This window comes from Dermacentor albipictus, chromosome 2 (genome assembly GCF_038994185.2).
Source record: "Dermacentor albipictus isolate Rhodes 1998 colony chromosome 2, USDA_Dalb.pri_finalv2, whole genome shotgun sequence".
In the NCBI taxonomy this organism is placed as follows: domain Eukaryota; kingdom Metazoa; phylum Arthropoda; class Arachnida; order Ixodida; family Ixodidae; genus Dermacentor; species Dermacentor albipictus.
Genome location: NC_091822.1, coordinates 182,770,544 through 182,789,132, shown reverse-complemented (window position 1 = coordinate 182,789,132; position 18,589 = coordinate 182,770,544). Strand labels below are relative to the sequence as shown.

The window sequence follows — 18,589 nt, the reverse complement described above, 5'->3', positions numbered from 1 at the left end:
GATGGAATCGGTTGCTTCAGTGAAGGATCATATCTGTGGAGAAGACAGTTCGAGACAGTCGGAGTGTTCCACGAAGCTTGCCTCTTGGTGTGAGCAAGTAAACAAAGGCCTCTCACTGTCTCTCCTTGACGAAGGTACGAAAATTGTCTGCGTTTCTTCAAGGGCTGACCGGATGGCACCGTGAGCGAGGTCGTCACCGACGATGCCACATTGCACTGGCCTCCATTGTACGGTGATGTCATATCCCTTCGTGAGGGCTTCATACGGATTTTTTCGTCTCCTATACCAATTGACCATGGGTCTAGCGTGGTAAGGCTAACTGAAGACTCTGAAGGGAGGCCCCGGAATCGCAAACTACCCCATTTCGATGCTGTGCTTGCACCATGTAATTGACAGCAGCACGCAGGACCACAAGTTCTGTTGCAGTAGAGATCATCATATGGGACACCTTGAACTTGATTGTGTCTTCTAAAGCCAGGATGAGAATAATAAATTGATGCGCAATTGGAGGCGTTGGTGTTCGCCGATCGGCAGGTAGCCGTTGAACAAATAGTGCAGCAGCTTAACAGGAGTGCGTGAGCTCAGATTAAACTCTCATACGATACTCATCGCTTAATCGCTGTTCCTTCGGAGCAATAATAGACCTTTGTAAATGCCCCTCGTACAAAGAGCATACCGCAAGTTACTCTGTACCAACTCCAAACCCGTTACCCCTTACTCAGCTCCGCAACGCTATATGGCCACTGAACCGCCACGCCGGGTTCTCACAACATCATAAGCATTTTGCTCTAATTGTATTCCAATATAAGCGAATACTTGATATGAAATGCATTCTATTCATCCTCGAAATTTCCAGTATTCCAGCTCCCTTACATCGCGCTACTACGCCCTATATGCATTCCCCAACTATAGGCTAGAGCGCCTGTTTATGAAAAAAAGAAGCCGAACTAAATGGACTTGCTTCGTAAGAAACACTGTTCTCCTGTTACGCTCGTTATCGCCACAAGCATGTGAATGCGTAAGTAGTGCGCAATTCGGCGTAGCATGTAACACTAACCTTCAGCGACATCATTACGATAAGTTTGAGCTCCGACATTTCTTAAAAACACGCACTATTAGACAAATCATTAAAGTTAACCTAAATTATAACCTGAAGGAGGCACTTCTTGTTTATGGTTAGAAGCACTGGTGTTACGGTCATTTTTTTTCTTGATTATAATAACATCCTCATCTTTACGGTGTGTCACAAAGCAGTATACAAAAACATTCATGGCTTGATACGGATCGATAGGCGTGATTCCAGACGCGATCCCACCCCCTAGATACCATGGTTCAGAAGAACCAAGAATATTTTATTTAAGATCAGCCGGTGTCTTAAACTATACTACAGCCGCTCGAACGGGGACATCGCATCGATTGTTGTGGCTGGCAAAAAGTTGTCACAGCAGCCAACTGCCTTGAACCTTCCCTGTGTTCCCTGCTTCATCGGCCATTTAGAAAAGCCCGCCTGAATATTCCCCCGAAATATCTTTCTCTTCTCAGTAGAACCCAAGCTAGGCCTTTCAAGAGCTGCTTGTTGTTGTCGCCTTGTCTCTGAAAGCTGTTAGTGGAGCTGGAACTCGTTTAATAAAGGGTCATTATTACACTATATTATACTGCAGTTACAACATTTGCCAAAGTTTCCAGAGAGAAGTCTATGTCGTACGCTTCTCTCACTTCAAGCATTTATACCATTTTCCCAACTCCCCCTAAAAGAAAGAAAGAAAGAAAGAAAGAAAGAACTAAGAATGATTAGCAACTTATCAAACATGCCCGTAGTTCATAAAGACGTGGTATCTTACGTTATTCCCCTCTTTCCTTCAATATTTTGCCCGCTTATTTAGCACATTCATGAAATAGTTGTTATGATGCCATGATGATTTCGACAAAACAAACTCAATTGACCTAAATGTCCGGGACGGTGCACGGACACATCGACATCCGAGACCACTCGTCACAGCTAACCGACGTACAAAACAGAAAGCGAAGTAACGAAGCAAGTCATGTATTTACCACGTTCCTTTCGGCATCTGGATCCACGTTACCCTGCGACGGTTGACGCAGCCAGAGTAGCGATGCCAGGAGACCTGCAAGTGCCCCCAGCGTGTGGCGTTTCCCTCCGAATGCCTTCATGCTGCCTTGGTGTCCACGACTGAGTAATGCGAGTAGCGGCTGCCGAGCCTTTCACTCACCAAATGCTCCCCCCTTTCTCTTTCCGTTGTATGACGCGTTCTGCAGAAAACAAAAAAAAAGAACGATGCGTCCCGGCTGCTTACCCCCTCTCATCTTTTACTCGGTAGTGTTGCTAAAGGTTGCCGATATACACAACATACACCTGCGTGGCAACGTAGGACCGATAAAAACGTCCCCTCGCACCTTGATTATCCGGTCTTTTTTTTTTCGTTGTTGTTGTTGCCACCTTCTCACTCGAGTTTACCCACTCAGCGTGGCTGCTTGACGTCTTTCCTAGCGCGGTTGTGTCAATGGCCGCGCTGTTTTCGTTGTACGTAGAATAGAGTCGACTGCTCGGTTTCTGCTGGCCTTCTTCAAACACAGGCGCGGTGCTTTTTCACTTAGTTTCCAGGACCTTCGAGTCGGCGTGATCTGAGTACCTGTAAGCATGGCCGTCAATAATCTTTAGTATCACATAATCACAGGGGTTTTTAAAACTTCTGTATGTTCTCAAAAAAAGAATGCAGCCGTAAACCAAAATTCTGCACTCATCGATAAATTGAGCTATTCTTTGTCTGATTGATTATTGATTGAGTGACTGATTGATTCGTTCATATATATTCATTTACAGGCTGGCTTGTGTATTCATTCTTTCACCCAATTTTTTTTTTTTACTAGAGGAACGTCAGAGGACACAAACGAACCGCTTAATCAACTCTCGCAATAACAACGCATGGTTATCGAGGACATAAAAAACATACAGAAAAACAAAAGCCAAGGTGTGGCTGCACCATCAAGTCTTCCATGACAAAAAATACAGCTGAAGAGATGCTGGACAATGCAGGAAAATGGTGGCCATAGAACACACACTTCTGCGTCATATTAGAAATATTACGACGAAGTTGTTTGGTTTCCTTGTTCTCCTTTTCTTTCGTTATTTTATTACCTCTTCAGTCGACGGGAGAAGTTAGTTATTCTTGTATTTAAAACAAGCACCTACATCTGCTGCACACCGCTATGCTATTTAGGCAAAGACTCAGAGAAACGCTCTGAACGTTCTATAAACACTTGAAAAAGCAGCGCTGTGCAGTCATGCAGTCATACTGAAGCAGCGTGTTGGATAGAGGATGAGCAAGCAATCCTCTTTTGTCATTGAAAAAATGTGCCTCTTTTCAATGAGCCCGTTTGACGCCATCTTGGATCACTGGGTATCGCAACACCACCTACGCAGTGACATTTACGTAATGCTTCGTATTACGTAGAGGCCAACCGGAGTTGACTCTGCTTAATCACGTTGGGGTAATCACATTTCTGTACTTTTCAACCTTCCTGTTCTTATTTCCAACGTAAGGAAGCGTTATGAAAAACCAGAAACGGCTAAACTCCGTTGTTTCCTCGATGAATACAAATTTAGCCGTGCTAAGCGAGACGTGGCTCAACTCAAGTGTGGAATGTACAGAAATTTTTCAGACTGATAGCACTTATGACGTGTATCGCTGCGATAGGGAAGGTAGGCAGGGTGGTGGCATGTTGATAGCCGTACCTCAAACAATTTCTTCCTTTGAAGTAAAAGTTGCTTCCGTTCTAGAAACGGTATGGGTAGGAATAGCAAGTAAACGCACAAATATTATTCTAGGCGTATGCTATCGCCCCCCAAACTATGCGTAGTCATTCGTCGATCAATTGCATGACCTTCTCGGCTGTGTCGTAACCCGGTACCCTTCGTCACCTATTTTCCTTTTTGACGATATGAACTTTCCTAACATTAGCTGGCAGACTAGTGTTTCTTTGCTCCACCCCTTCTCAAAGCAATCTCAACATTTCTTTGATTTGTGTTATTGTTTTAACTTCACGCAGGTTGTAACCGAACCTACCAGAATAGCTAAAGAATCAGCTAATATCTCATACTTGGTTTTGACAGCCCACCCTGACCTCATATTGCCAATTACCTATCTTCCTAGTCTGAGTGACCATTTGTTGCTACAATTCGATATTACGATGTCACTTTCGCGTGGAACTAAGGAACACAAATAAATCTGGGACTATAGAAAGGCAGGTTATGTCGCTATTAACCAAGAAATGTCTCAGTACTTAGATACTTTTTGTTCCAATTTTTATAAGCGTAGTATACAAGAAAATTGGGATTCTTCAGAAACCTAGTCTCTGATCTCACTAAAGCGCATGTGCGCTTTCGGCGTGTACGAAGCAACAAAAAAAAAACGCCATGGTGTAATACGAATCTCGAACGTTTGTGTAATAAAATGAAACGTCTTTTCCGCATGGCCAGGTTGCAAAAGACTTCAAACCGCTCGGAAGCGTGTCACAATGCAGAAACAGAGTATACGGAAGCTGTATATGCTGCTAAGAATCATTTTCATAACCATATATTACCTGAGCGTTCATCAAGGAATCCAAAGCGATTTTGGAACGTAATCAATTCTAACAACGAGTCTGGTAAGCCGCTACCAGCATCTGTATGTGCACTTTTATTTATGAATATTTTTTTCCGCCTGTTTCTCGGGAAACACAGCCGTGCCTGTTGACACAGTTGTGTGCCGTGAATATTACCCAATGTTTTCTATTACTTTGTAATCTTCTGGAATTGTGAATTTAATTATTTCTTTAAAAACATCATCATCATCATCATCATGTGGTACTGAAAACATTAACTCAATGTTGTCATGCGCATATTCTTCTCTCTTTTTGCACAAGATCTTTCAGCTGTCTCTTGATCAAGGAATCTTGCCGCTCGATTGGCAAATCGGTAAGATGGTTCCAATACATAAGTCTGGCAATAAACATTGTGCTCTCAGCTACCGGCCCATTTCATTAACAAGCATTCCGTGTCAACTTATGGAACATATAGTGTACTCGCATATAGCTAAATTTTTAAAATCTTATTCATTCTTTGCATCGGCCCAACATGGTTTTAGGCGTACATTTTCCTGTGAAACCTAGTTACTTCTGTTCACTCATCATCTGCATACTGTACTTGACAAACACTCCAAGATATAGTGCATTTTCTTGGACTTTGCGAAGGCCTTTGAAGAAGTTAATTACGCCTTACGAATGTTTAAACCCTCCTCACTCAATCTCGACTGCAACATACTGTCTTTGCTCGAATGCTTTCTAACAAACCGCTTTCAGTACGTCACAATTAATGGTCATAACTCACTTGAAATAAATGTAACATCGTGACTACCATAGGGTTCAGTTCTAGGCCCACTTTTGTTCTTAATATATATTGTTACGTAGGAAGACGCAGAGGAAAAACTACGTACAAGTATATTTACAATGAAATACCGCGCACTGGGCCAAGAGGCCACAGCCCGCGCTAGCCTCTAATCGTCGTCGTCGTCTTCATCCTGCTCGCCTCTTTGTCATCGTAAATACTGTTCCGTAGCAATATTAACGATTTGCCTAACTGAGTTTCTTCTCCTGTGCATTTGTATGCCGACGACTGTGTACTTTACAGGGAAGTACGTAAAGATGACGATAAAAATATTTTGCAGACAGATTTAAAATTGCAAGTTGGTGCGATAACTTGCTAATAAATTAGAATCATAACAAATCCAAACTAATGACTGTATCTCGGCAGTACGATAGCTCCTCAACGTACAAACTAGATGACATCGAACTCGACCATGTATCATCATACCCGTATTCGAGGGTTACTATTACCTACAATATAACATGGAATACTCATATTAATATGATCAGTAACAGTGCTAACCGCACATTAGGACACTCACGACGGAACTTCGATAAAGCCCCACCTCCCCTCAAAATGCTTCTACACAAAACACTCGTGCGCTCAAAGTTAGAATATGCCACTGCAATCAGGAACCCTCATTACGCAAATTTAATTAGGTCTCTAGAATTAATTCAACATAACGCCGCAGGTTTCATTCTTTCTAATTACCATCGTGCAACAAGTATAACAGCAATGAAACAAGCTTTGTCACTGCGTCGTAAGTATTTCCACCTTTGCCTCTTTCATAAGGTCTTCCATCATTCATCACTACGTACCGAGCTTATCACGCCACCCACTTATCGCTCATCACGGAGTGACCGTAAACACAAGGTTAAAGGCATTTTTTTTTTGCAACACAAGCACATCTCATTTTTCCTTCATGCCGCACGCGTCAAACGATTGAAACCACCTACCTGACCACATTGTTTCCATTTCTGATGATTCTCTTTTTTCCCATTCCTTATCTGCTCACCTGCATTGTGATAGCCCTGCTTCATCATCTCGTGTATCTCTCCTCCCCACTCCTTTCTTTTTCCTTTTAGATGTGTCGCGATGCCTGCAATTTATTTGGCTTTCTCACGCTTTTTTTTTTGCTTTACACTGTTTTTTTCTCCCTTTCCCAAATTTCTCTTACGATCATATTTTGCCACTAGTATTGTATAACATGCTGTGTTTATTTCTGTTCAGTTCAGTTACATTTATTTTAAAACAATTGTGCTATATTTTATTTCACTTTTACAACTTGTCGCTAACACTGTACAACGCTGCACGTTTCATTCTGTTCATTTTTTTGTTTGTATGTTGTCACCCACTTCCGTCTGCAATGCCTCGGTGATTGAGGGCATCGAAAATAAGTAAATAAATAAATAAATTGTATTTGGTAAGCAAACATCATGATAGTAGTGACGGACAACATGAGAACTGCATGAAATAAACTTAAACAACTATCGCGGGCAACCTCTCGTCTCAAATATTTTACTGCGCACTGGATGATTTTCGACTGCGGTTTCTCTCGTCGTAAGTGCATTTTCGTTAAGCTCACTGTCGAGCTCATTTTTATTATTATTACTATTTCACCTCTAAGTGCTTTAACAAACCATCTTCCTTAAAGGTGCAAACATTCATTTTAGGGTGTTTTTGTGCTGCCGTGCTCCGCCATGAAAGCATTGTCCAGTCTATCCAATGGATTAAAGAGTACTTCATAGACGACATCTGAAGCGCACGCGGTGAATTTGGTCTCGTGATTAGCAGAACATTGCGGACGTTTCAAGCTTTTAATTGCACTGCACAGAGTGGAGGCATAGTTTAGACGCTCTCTCTGATTAATGATATTGTTCATTCGGTTCGCACACGACTTAATTGTAGCTTTACTACAAGCGGTGTAAACGCCCCTTTTCACCAGTTTGGAAGGGACACTGTCGTCAGGAGGGGTACCCTTCACTGAAGTGGGTCGATAAGCCCAGCACACGTGTTGGCTTGATGAAATTGAAAAATTGATATTTCGGAGCTGAATATTCTTGTTACAAAGCTCCACCACCATGGTTAAAGAAAATTTTTAAAATATTCGCCGCTTCGTTGCTGAAACACTATTATGACCCCTTCTTCAGAAGGTCAAGGTAGCTGTCAGCGCAGCGACATAGGTGATTTAACAGTAAGGGCGGCGAGAATGTGGTTGTGAACGGCAAATACAAATATATCACAAGGAACGGGCGGTATAGATGTTCCGGTACAAATGCCGAGGCATGGGACATGTAATATGTCATTGTTCTGTATGGCTCCCAAATGAGCGCGAAATTTTAAACGAGTAATAAAATTATCAGTGTTTACGCCTGCCGATGTTTTGAAGTTCTTGTTGAGCTCTCTCGTCAGTATTTTTTTCACCGACTGCAGAAAGCGGACAATCACAAGGAATGGAATAATATAAAACCATCATATGGTTCATATAGCTCTCTTCGTTTCTTCATTTTATACTCAATATGCCTACCCGCACCGCTCGCTTTTCACCCTCCCCCATGCCCAGCGCACCGTTTACTTTTGCTTTGTTATTGCATGTCCGCGGCACGAACTTTTTTCTAACGCGCGCGCGCACAACGCCGCGCATTGACATTGCTTGCAAAGTGTCGCGTGGTGCGCTGTCGGTTATTCATGTGTTTGCACGCACGCACTCTTGTGCATAATTTGATTATGCCAGCATGTGCCAGAACATAAATTTCACTTCCAACACAACAGATCTTTGGCCTCGTTTTATTGTCTCCGTTCCCGAAAAGAAATATTTTCGTATAAATTCGTATGATACGCGCTCAAGAAATGAACAAAAGTGAAAGGTACCTGACGCGTACATGACTACTAAACAACAGAAAAGTTCACAGACGATGAAATAACAAAAATAAAACGCAGGAAAACGCGAAGGCCGTTTCATGTACACGAATGCAAAAAAAAAAATATGTTTACATAATGCCCTAATGACCAATGTGTAGAAGAGCTTCTGATATACGCACTAAGATATTGCGCAAAGCTGGACGACGTGTGTCACATAGTCATAAAAACTAAAGAAAGCGAAAATTTACTGGCAATGGCAAAAACAATGACACGCCACATAGAATAAAAAGCAAAGGTTGTTTTATTGACAGCCATACAAAAAAAATGCAGGAACTTATATACCTGCACAATAGTATATGAAATGCGTGACATGTTTATTACTACTCAACAAAATGAAAAAGCAGACATGCCAGAACAAAAATAACATCGTACTATCAACGGAAATACAGATTATCACATTATTTTGCACTCGGCTACCTCAGTAACGGTGGCAAGGGGGAGCAGAAGGTAGTAAGTTTTTTCAGCAGCACATAGGAAACATTTTCAGAAAGGCCTATTCCTCAATAAAAGCCCAGGTGAGATAGGCTAACAACACTTTCACCACGAATGCAATGCTTAGCAATAAAATTATGTCCCTTAAGGTACTAAGTCATACCTTGTATACTGTGCACTCATTTGTGTAATAAACCCGAACTGCAAACATCTGCATATAGGACACTTGCAATGCTCATGCTTGCCAGAAAAAGAAAGCGTATCATACCTACACATGAAGGTTGTTCGCGCGCGTTTTCCCATCAGATACTACTGAGATAATACATAAACACGAACAAAAACTCTTCAGCTGTTATGCACGATCGGCCGTCAAATCGACAACGCGTAGCGACAGCATCTTCGCTTGTTTATATAACTAAGCGCACTCAAAATCAAACGTGACTACTGAGTTTAAATACACAACTTTCAACAATCTCAAGCCGTGCTGATTAAGTTTGAGCCACTGGTGATCCTGTTCAGCGAAGGTTAGGCCTAGCGCCGTCGAGTTCGTGCACCTGTTACCGGTGGACGTGAGCTGAACTGAAAAGTAAGCAGTTAGGACGAACGAAAAAGCCTGCCAACGAAAGGAAGCCTGTCACATCCTCGACGGCGAAAGCATCGCCACCCACACTCTCTCGTGGTTCCCCACTCACATGGGATCCATGATGGTATGCCCCACAAACCTCAACGAGCTGGCCCAATCCAAGGCGTGAGGTATCGCTTTCCGCGACCATGGAGAACTCCGCCGCCGGCCCGCAGTGGAGGAGAACAGAGATCGCCCGACCACATACAATAAAATTACGCAGCGCTTTTATCTCGGCAGGAGAGACTTTCCCCTTCCTGGCAAGAAGTTCAATAGAGTTCAATTCCACAAGCTTTATCCCGACACTTATGCCAGTAGTTCTTGCAGGCATTGCAATGACTTCGCTAGCCTAGACCATATGGTCTGGCGTTGCCCATCGTTGCGAGGTACGGCACAAATTAAATATTAAATTATGGGGTTATAAGTGTCAAAACCACTTTCTGATTATGAGGCACGCCGTAGGGGAGGACTCCGAAAATTTCGATCACCCGGGGTTATTTAACGTGCACCTAAATCTAAGTACACAGGTGTTTTTTCCCATTTCGCCCCATCGAAATGCGGCCGCCATGCCGGGATTCGATACCGCGACCTCGTGCTCAGCAGCCCAACACCATAGCCACTGAGCAAGCACGGCGGGTGCGGAACAAATCAATGAGGACAAGTGGCTCTTCGCTATCAAGAGCCCCGATGTCGGGGCTGGCCTGTCCAGAGGGCCCACGATGTGGCGGTCGCGCATGGCCTGATTAACAGCCCGTAATATCTGCATCTGGATCACAGTTGCCGTTGTTTGACTCGGCCACTCATATTGACTCGTCTCAGGGTGGAACAACGCGACTCATATGCGCAGATACGTACGTTTTGCTACGTTATGACATTATTTCGTAACAGCAGTGCACCTTTCCCCGTACATTGGACGCTAACAGCGACCTCTGGCTGTAGATGTCGATGTATACAAGTGTAGTGCTTTGGTAAATCCAACGCGAAAGGGTGGGTGCACTCGACGACTTGTTGAATATGCGAAATGTCTAACGAATGTGTATAAAGAATACAAAATGCATGGCGCAAGTGCAGAAATCAGCTGCAACCAACTCCAAGGCAGCCGCTTCGGCAGGCGGCACTCGGCTTGCCTTTATCGACTGTACTGCAAGCACAACAGCGCACTCAGGCCTCCTCACTCAGCAGTAGGTGAGTGCTACCTGGCTTCCAGGGAACGATACGCTGCCCCGGAGAAGCCATCAATAATTATTCGCGATCCACGAAACGCGCAACCGACGCTCACTCAACGTGGGGACAGGTGCACAATTCAACCGGCGAAAGATCCGGTACCCTTGCAAAGTGTTTCCAGTGCCGAATACACGCAGAGTGCCTCGAGCATCCAGTCGCTCGGCTTTCTTGCCTGGATTTGCAGGCTGCTTTCACGCTCGGAAAAACAATTTTATTTAGAACGTATTGAGCAACAGAATGCTCTAGCGGGAGTTTTTCATGTCGCTCTACAATTTTCTCATTGACACTTCTAATCTAATTGTAATATTAGAAAAGTTGAATAATTAATTAGGACTAATAATCTAATAGGCGAATAGAAAAGAAGTTTGATTACTTCCAAGCGACGGCAAACAACATTACCTTTGTTCTGTCCAGATACGTCGCATTTGAATATTTTCAAACGCTGGCTAAAGTTAGCTGGGACACCCTGTGTATCTTCCAAGATGAACCATCTCGCGCAAATCAAGCTCTTGCTATACTTTGTACTCAACGACAATAGAACACCATTGACGATTTCCGACTTTTTTTTTTACTTCTCATCGTGGAAGCTAGTACACACATTAAAATATTCACATGGAGGCAGGTGCTTAATCCACTACAAGAGCTTAAAATTCTGAAGTGAGAGGAACGTAGAAGTAGCTTACCTTGCATCCAAAGCGCGCACGCTGTTTGTTCTAAGTCATATAAATGCGTGTCTCGACCTACGTTTACCCATCGCGCCGAGTGCGGCTGACGAAGTGAGGGCGAACAAAAATAAATGTACGCCAAAAAGTTGTGTCGCATCTTTTTATTCTTCTAATGGTCGACTCAGATCGCTTGATTGCGTAGAAAAGAAGCAACGCCGCGTACATTTCACCTTGGAATTCCCGGGCCGAACTGGTTGAGAAATACGATCGATGGCTTTTTCGTTCTTTCCTGTTACTACGCAGGCGTCATTTGCCTGTACTGAAAGCAGATGTACAGCTCGAATTGTGCTTGGAGGAACGCAACAGCGCAATGCGCGAGATGATATGCTGGGAGCTGTGGGGATAAGCGGTATTAAGAAATCTTGCTTTTGAATTAGCAAAGTGGTCAGTCAATGTGGAGGCTTGGTGACTTCCTCAAAGAGGAGTCTTGGTAAGACAGAAAAGACGGAAAAAAAAACGAAAAATTGATGATGGCGCTCTACTACGAATTACTGCATCAGCTTGCTTTGACCTAATATGCGTTTCACAACGTCTATTATTTGTCTGTTTAGTTACGTATTGATAAAAAGGGACTACACTGAATTGTAAAAACATAAGCCGAAAATTCGACTTCGCAAGTTCTGAGAACTTCTCTTCCGCAATAACAGTCCGAATAAGAGAAATGGGAAAGTACATGGAAAACCGGCACTTCCAGCTCATCTACTGGCGTTAAAATTACCGCAAGAAAAAAAAAGAGAAAATCGCGAAAGAAAAAAAAATATTATTTTCAGCCACGTTAAGCCGCTCACATCTCAAATGTGCAGAACAGGCAGCGTGGATAGTGGCAAGGGCAGTTAGGTACCTACTGATCTCTACCCATGAATGTGGGAGCGTTGGCACCTTCACGAAGGTGGAGGGCGATGATTTCGCACGCCCTTTTTTCAGGTCTAAATGCCTACAGCAAAGGACCCACAATGGCAAGCACTTCTCGCGTGGTCTGTGACCTGCGCGGGGTCGCTACCCAGAATTCTCCAACTGAAGAACAGCCCAGTCGTCGAAAGCTCATAGAGGCTAGCGCAGTGACAGCGTAGGATTCGACAAAAACGCTCCTTTGACGTAGTGCTTGTAAATTCTCGGCGCCCGTGTCACTTCTGGTATTCTATGAGAGCGTGCCTATGGATAAATTGCGCAGCAACGTGACGACAGAAATTAGAGGCACCCATGCAGCGATTAATCGCCAAGAGCGTAGGGATAGGAGTGACAGCCATGATGGGAAAGAGTGCTGGACGCTTGGCTAAAGTCTAACGACTCTGCTAAAGAGATTTAGGTACAACCCAGTAGGTGGTGCCTTAAATTCAGTTGTAACATCATTGGCTAAGGGAATGTCGAGGCGGGCCAGCAGTTGCCACGTCCCCTTTTTATTTGTTTACTGAAATGTATTTAAAGAATGCATGGAAATATCATCATAATCACCATCATCATCACCATCATCATCATCATCAACAACCTGTTTTATGCCCCTCCCTGCGATCTCCAATTACCCCTGTCCTGCGCCAACCGACTGAAACTAGCGCCCGCGAATTGCCTAATTTCATCGCTCCACCTAGTCTTCTGCCGTCTTCGACTGCGTTTCCCTTCTCCTAGAATCCATTTTGTAACCCTAATGGTCCAACGGTTACCTAACCGGCGCATTACATGACCTACCCAGCTACATTTATTTCTCTTGATGCCAATCCGAATATCGTCTACACCCGTTTGCTCTCTGATCCAAACCGCTCTCTTTCTGTCTCTTAACGTTATGCCTAGCAATCTTCGTTCCATCGCTCTTTGCGCGTTGCTTAACTTGTTCTCAAGCTTCTTTGTCAGTCTCCAAGTCTCTGCCCCATATGTCAGTACTGGTAAAACGCACTGATTGTTCACCTTCCTTTTCAGTGATAATGGTAAGCTTCCAATGAGTATCTGACAATGTCTGCCGTACCCAATCCAACCCATTTTTATTCTTCTGTGAATTTCCTTCTCATGATCAGGGTTCCCTGTGATTAGTTGACCTAGGCAAACGAACTCCTTCACAGACTCTAGAGGCTGACTGGCTATCCTGAACTCTTGTTCCCTTGCCAGGCTATTCATCATCATCTCTGTTTCTGCATATTAATCTTTAACCCTACTCTTACACTCTCTCTGTCTAGGCTCTCAATCATTTGTTGTAACTCGTCTGCATTGTTGCTGTATAGAACAACGTCATCGGCAAATCGAAGGTTGCTGAGGTATTCGCCGTCGATCCTTACTCCTAAGCCTTCCCAGTTGAATGGCTCTTGAATACTTCTTCCAAGCACGTAGCGAATGACGTTGGAGAGATTGTGTCTCCTTGTCTGACCCCTTTCTTTATAGGTATCCTCCTGCTTTTCTTGTGTAGAATTAAAGTAGCTGTAGAACCTCTGTAGCGTTCTGTACTCCTCGATTACGTAATCCCTCTATGACTGCTGGTATCTCTACTTAATCAAATGATTTTTCGTAGTCTATGGAAGCCACATAGAGAGGCTTATTGTACTCTTCGGATTTCTCGATAACCTGGTTAATGGCATATATGTGGTCCACTGTAGAGTAACCCTTCCTGAAGCCACTTGTTCCCTTGGTTAACTAAATTCCAGTGTTGACCTTATTCTATTGGATATTATTTAGGTAAATATATTATATAGTACTGGGAGTAAGCTAATGGGTCTACAATTTTTCAATTCTTTAACGTCTCCCTTTTTTGGGAGGCGTTGAACTATAATCGGGTTCTACAGTCGGGTTCAACTTTACAAAGAAGGGGAGGCCCCGCCCAGGTGACGGAATCGCGACAGCCAACTGCCTCCGCTAGTAAAATAGTCCCGCCCAAAAAAGCATGCTTCTAAAGCTCGTAATTCTCGGTATAAGTAAAGGATCCTTGTATTTTGATGTCTGGTTTGGTAGAGCTCTCGTGATTGAAATGCTACAGCACATGTCGGATCGCGAGAGAAAAATAACCCCGTGCCTTCTGCAATGCTGCGCGTCGTCTGCTTTTTAGCTTCATTGCAAGGGACAAAAACAGAGAGAACAGCTCTGCATGGCTTTTGCGTTGGTTTACATGTACACGGCACATCTACTACTCGTTTTCCGAGCTTAAGATGAATCAGTTGCTATTTAACAAGTACTTAAAGAAACTATGCATTTTCGAAAGCATTACAAACCTGGGGCGAGAAGACGATCGAGGCAGGAAAGGTACAAGATATGCTTCATTCATCACTTTAAATAAATACTATTGCTTTTAAATAGCATAAGATTTATGCTTTTTTGGTTTTGTGTTTTCGCAAACTTATTTTCAAGAATGTGATAGTTCTTTTTTTCGTTCCTTTGCATTCTTTTTTTTACAGCGACACAGTGCACGAACACACCTGCCGCTACCAATAGGCACCAGACTGTGGCAAACTTCCCTCGTCGTAACTCCACTTTGGAGCAAAACAAAACACCGTGGAACAAGCATGTAGGATGTTTGCAGCGGTGTCTCACCGGGATCCTGTTTTCAGACGAAGCATAGCGCAGCCTCAGCGATGCCCACTGCAATCTTTCGTCACCGGATCACGGCTCGGAAGAAACGCACGTGGCGCGAATGGTTCATTCTAAGCTCGCAATTATATTTCCGGCATCGTAGACCACCGCAAGCAGTTCGGGATGTAACTCTGACGAGGGGCAGACGCACGTAACTGGTGCGACTCGGCCCAGTTTGAAGCGCGGGCTTCTCCATCTTCTCCATCGATGGGGTCGCCGGACGTCCGGCTCGTGACGTCAGTCTAGACTGCGCGCCCATTAGTGGTGGCGCGTGTGCATCCGCCCTGGATGAGCAAACGCCCCTTTCTTTCTAAAATTGTGCTCGACTTTAATTCCCTTCAGTCTAACAAAAAAAAAACTACAGGAAATGTGCGCTTTGGTCGACTCGGCTACATAATTTTTAAATGGCAGCAGCACTGAAAACACCGGAGCTTCTGTTCGATTGCCTAATTTCCCGTTGCTACGTCTACGGGTCACTCAAACTTTTGGCATCCTCGGGAGAGCGCGTTGTCTTGATTATGTTCGACTGTGTTCGACGATTATATCCGATGCAACTTCATTTTTGTTGAAGTCAGTTGCTTCTATCCATCAACGTGTTTTGACAGCGTATGTGCAACGTAATAAAGGAAATCGTTCTCCTCGTGTAGATGTTTTCACCCACATAAGAGCTCACAGTCGATTTCAGATCGACCTCCACAGAAGCTTGGCTAGTAGTCTGATCCCATACTTTCTGAACACAGCCTGTGCAAATGGCATTGTTATTCATTACTGTAGAATACCGTATAATATGGTACAACGATGTACATTACTGATCAGTACCTTGCAAGTGCAGTAGAGCAGGGAAGGCTCCAGCCTTTAAGTAAAGAAGAAAGAGAAAAGCAGAAAGCAGGGAGGTTGACCAGAATAACGTCTGGTTGGGTGCCCTACACCGGGGGAATGGGAAAAGAAGATGACAGGGAGAGACAGGAGGGGAGTAAAGAAGGAAATTTGCGGTGAGTTCGCTGACGCGTGTGGTCTAATGGAAATTGCATTAATAGTCACAGACGTTCACACAAGTCCAGCCTTTCGGGTGCACGACTGGGCCAAGGTGCTGACAGAGCGATGCTGATCGAACATGCCAATCGAGTAAGAGGAGGTTAGCGTATGTTCCTCAAATTGACAGCCATAGCTTCAAGAGCTTCAAACTATGCACAAAAAAGTAAACCAGGAGCTTCTTGCAAGAAGTCGAAAGAAACACTCCCTGCATAAACGGCGCATACCCATTTTCACATATTCTAAGCCACGGCTTTCTTCCATATATAATATATAGGCATCATTGTGGTTAATACTTGTGCTCTCAAATCTCCATGCTATTTTTGTGGTAATCTAACTTGGAGAAGCGCGAAAAAAAAAATACCACCAAGATCAAGGCTGGTATTTCGTACATTTCATTTTTTTGCCAGCTTTAGTAGCCCGATTTCTCCTTTTATTAATTCGAAAGCAATATATGCTCCATTATGCGAAATGTTTGCCATTTCGACCATTCCCACGTTGTAGTATTACCCCTAAAGAAATCCACATATTTTGATCCCCACAAATTCCTTAATACTCTAACAAAAATAAGGTGGGGGGCGGGGCCAATGCGCTAAACGATTTAGCTGTGCCAAATATTTCGCAGAGGGTGATGCCACGAACCGAGTTGCATGCTTACTTCTCATCAAACGTGGTCTCGTTGCAGTTCACTAAACCGAGCGCATTGCCACACGTCACGATCGCCGCACAGCCTTTGTCCATTCAGCTGGGAGAGAGCGTGCAGCACAACGCCGCTGTCCTCAATTTGCGACGTGTAGCATATAGGTGGCTACACTAGCACATAAAGAGGTTGCGCCAGTCAAATAGAAGCACCTTTTGACTGTACACAGCCTATACCTTACATTTAACACCGTCAACACAGATGTACATGACAAGTGGCCATAAATATGGCAAGTCAGGTCCAAGGGAAGCAGAGCACTTGTCTCGCTGCATCTGCGGGATATACTGAGAGCAAATAGGGCGAAGACTGGGATGCGGTGGTGGTGGTGGTGGTGGCATGTGTGAAGCGATTAATTGAAAACACGTTTTATTGCCAATTTTATGCATGCATGTTGCTGCGGTGGATGTGCACCCACGGTGTGCGAATGCCACAAAATAACGAGACGTGTTACCCGCCAGTGTTTTAGCCCCTCATGCACCGTGCTTCTGTTTTGTCTACCCCAGCGCACACCTAATTCGCGCTCGGAGGCTGACGCAAGCGTTTTTTGCACCCCAGCATGAGGTTGATCGGCCACGAAGCTTACGCTAGTGAAAATTGGTTGCTCAAGCGTCGCAGCAGCTTGCCTGCTTGTCATTTCCTCTTTTTCTCGGTCTTATAAACGTCAATGGTCAATGTTTACGGCCCAAGCTCCGGAAATGAAGATCTCTTGAAGATTTAACAGACTTAGAGACATGAGCCTACGAGTCGCTCTATATGGTTGGGTATCACTACAGCGAGGAGCTCGCATGAAGGCAACGAGCTGGCAGGAACACATTTTAAGTTCGCAATCTCAGAAACCCTTGAACAAATGAGATATCCCGAGTGTGAAGACCACGCGACAGTAATACTCGGCGTCGCTCAGTTCCTCAATGTGTTACTGGGAGCAGAGCCAGGCCTATTCTAATGTATGCCTTAAACATTCACTGCATTACTGGTACGTCTGGTCTCTCGGGATGACTGACCCCTACACAGGACGCGCGGCTTGTCGAAGTCCATCGGGATTTTCGTCAGCAGATGGCAGATGATTGCATGGGAAGAGTCATCATACGAAATGATGCGTTCACCTTAAAGGGCAACTCCGGTGGTTTTTCGATGTCGACTGATCATAATAGATTTTTGGATATACGTTCTCTATTGAACTCTGATTATCTGGGCCAAACGATATGACTTCAGGTCATTTAGTTTTCCTGAAAATGAATTTTAAAGGTTCTGTGTTCCCGACTCATGCCCACGAATATGTGACATTTTAGTGCCCAGCCTGTGTTCGTGATGTAAGAGATTACACCGCCAGTTCGCCCAGAAACGACGAAGCTTGCTCCTTTTTTCTACGCGATAACGGCCGGCAATCATCGTTCTGACAGGCATGATAACCGATGCTTCTCTTCGTCTTGCCGCAGCACTGTGCCTTTAACTTGGGATAAGTCAGCTGCCTCGTGCGGCGGCGGTGGGTCAAAAGCAAACGACGATCCTTCAGCGATATCGTCGCTGAGATCTTCGCTGAAATCGCCAGTCTTGTTCTAAAGAGCTGTAAAAGCTCCACGTGTCCTCAGAAGACACCGTCAGCTTCACGTTTCTGGCGTTAGCACCTCACGTACTTGGTGGTTAGCACGCGTTCTGCGTGCTTACATTACGGTATTGTAATATCTGACGTCATCAGCTCATCGTGATGTCACACGAAGCAGCTACCTGTTTCGGTTCCGGTACCTCTTTTACTGGTTGCTTAAAGTTATTGGCGAGTTTCTAAGCAAACTGAACCGGCCTGTCGGCGATGGGACTGTCAGTACTACTTGAATATGACAATACCCTAATATGGTTATAAAAACACCGGAGGACGGGAGGAGGAGAAGGAGGAGGAGGAATAGACGGAAAGACCGCGCGGTTAGACAGAAACACCGGAGTTGCCCATCAAGATCACGATTTGCACT

The 18,589-nt window shown here is 44.3% G+C and overlaps 1 protein-coding gene across 1 annotated transcript in view; it reads right to left on the bottom strand.

Moving 5' to 3' along the window:
* The window catches only part of LOC135920354 (lipase 3-like), a 33,805-nt gene extending 24,326 nt beyond the window's left edge, over positions 1-9,479 (bottom strand). The window contains exons 1-4 of the mRNA XM_070534710.1: positions 9,469-9,479; positions 2,416-2,458; positions 2,232-2,271; positions 2,053-2,126 (exon numbers count right to left, since the gene is read on the bottom strand). Coding sequence (XP_070390811.1) covers positions 2,053-2,126; positions 2,232-2,271; positions 2,416-2,458; positions 9,469-9,479 — 168 coding nt within the window. The remainder of the gene's footprint in view (positions 1-2,052; positions 2,127-2,231; positions 2,272-2,415; positions 2,459-9,468) is intronic.
* Positions 9,480-18,589: the final 9,110 nt, after the last annotated feature.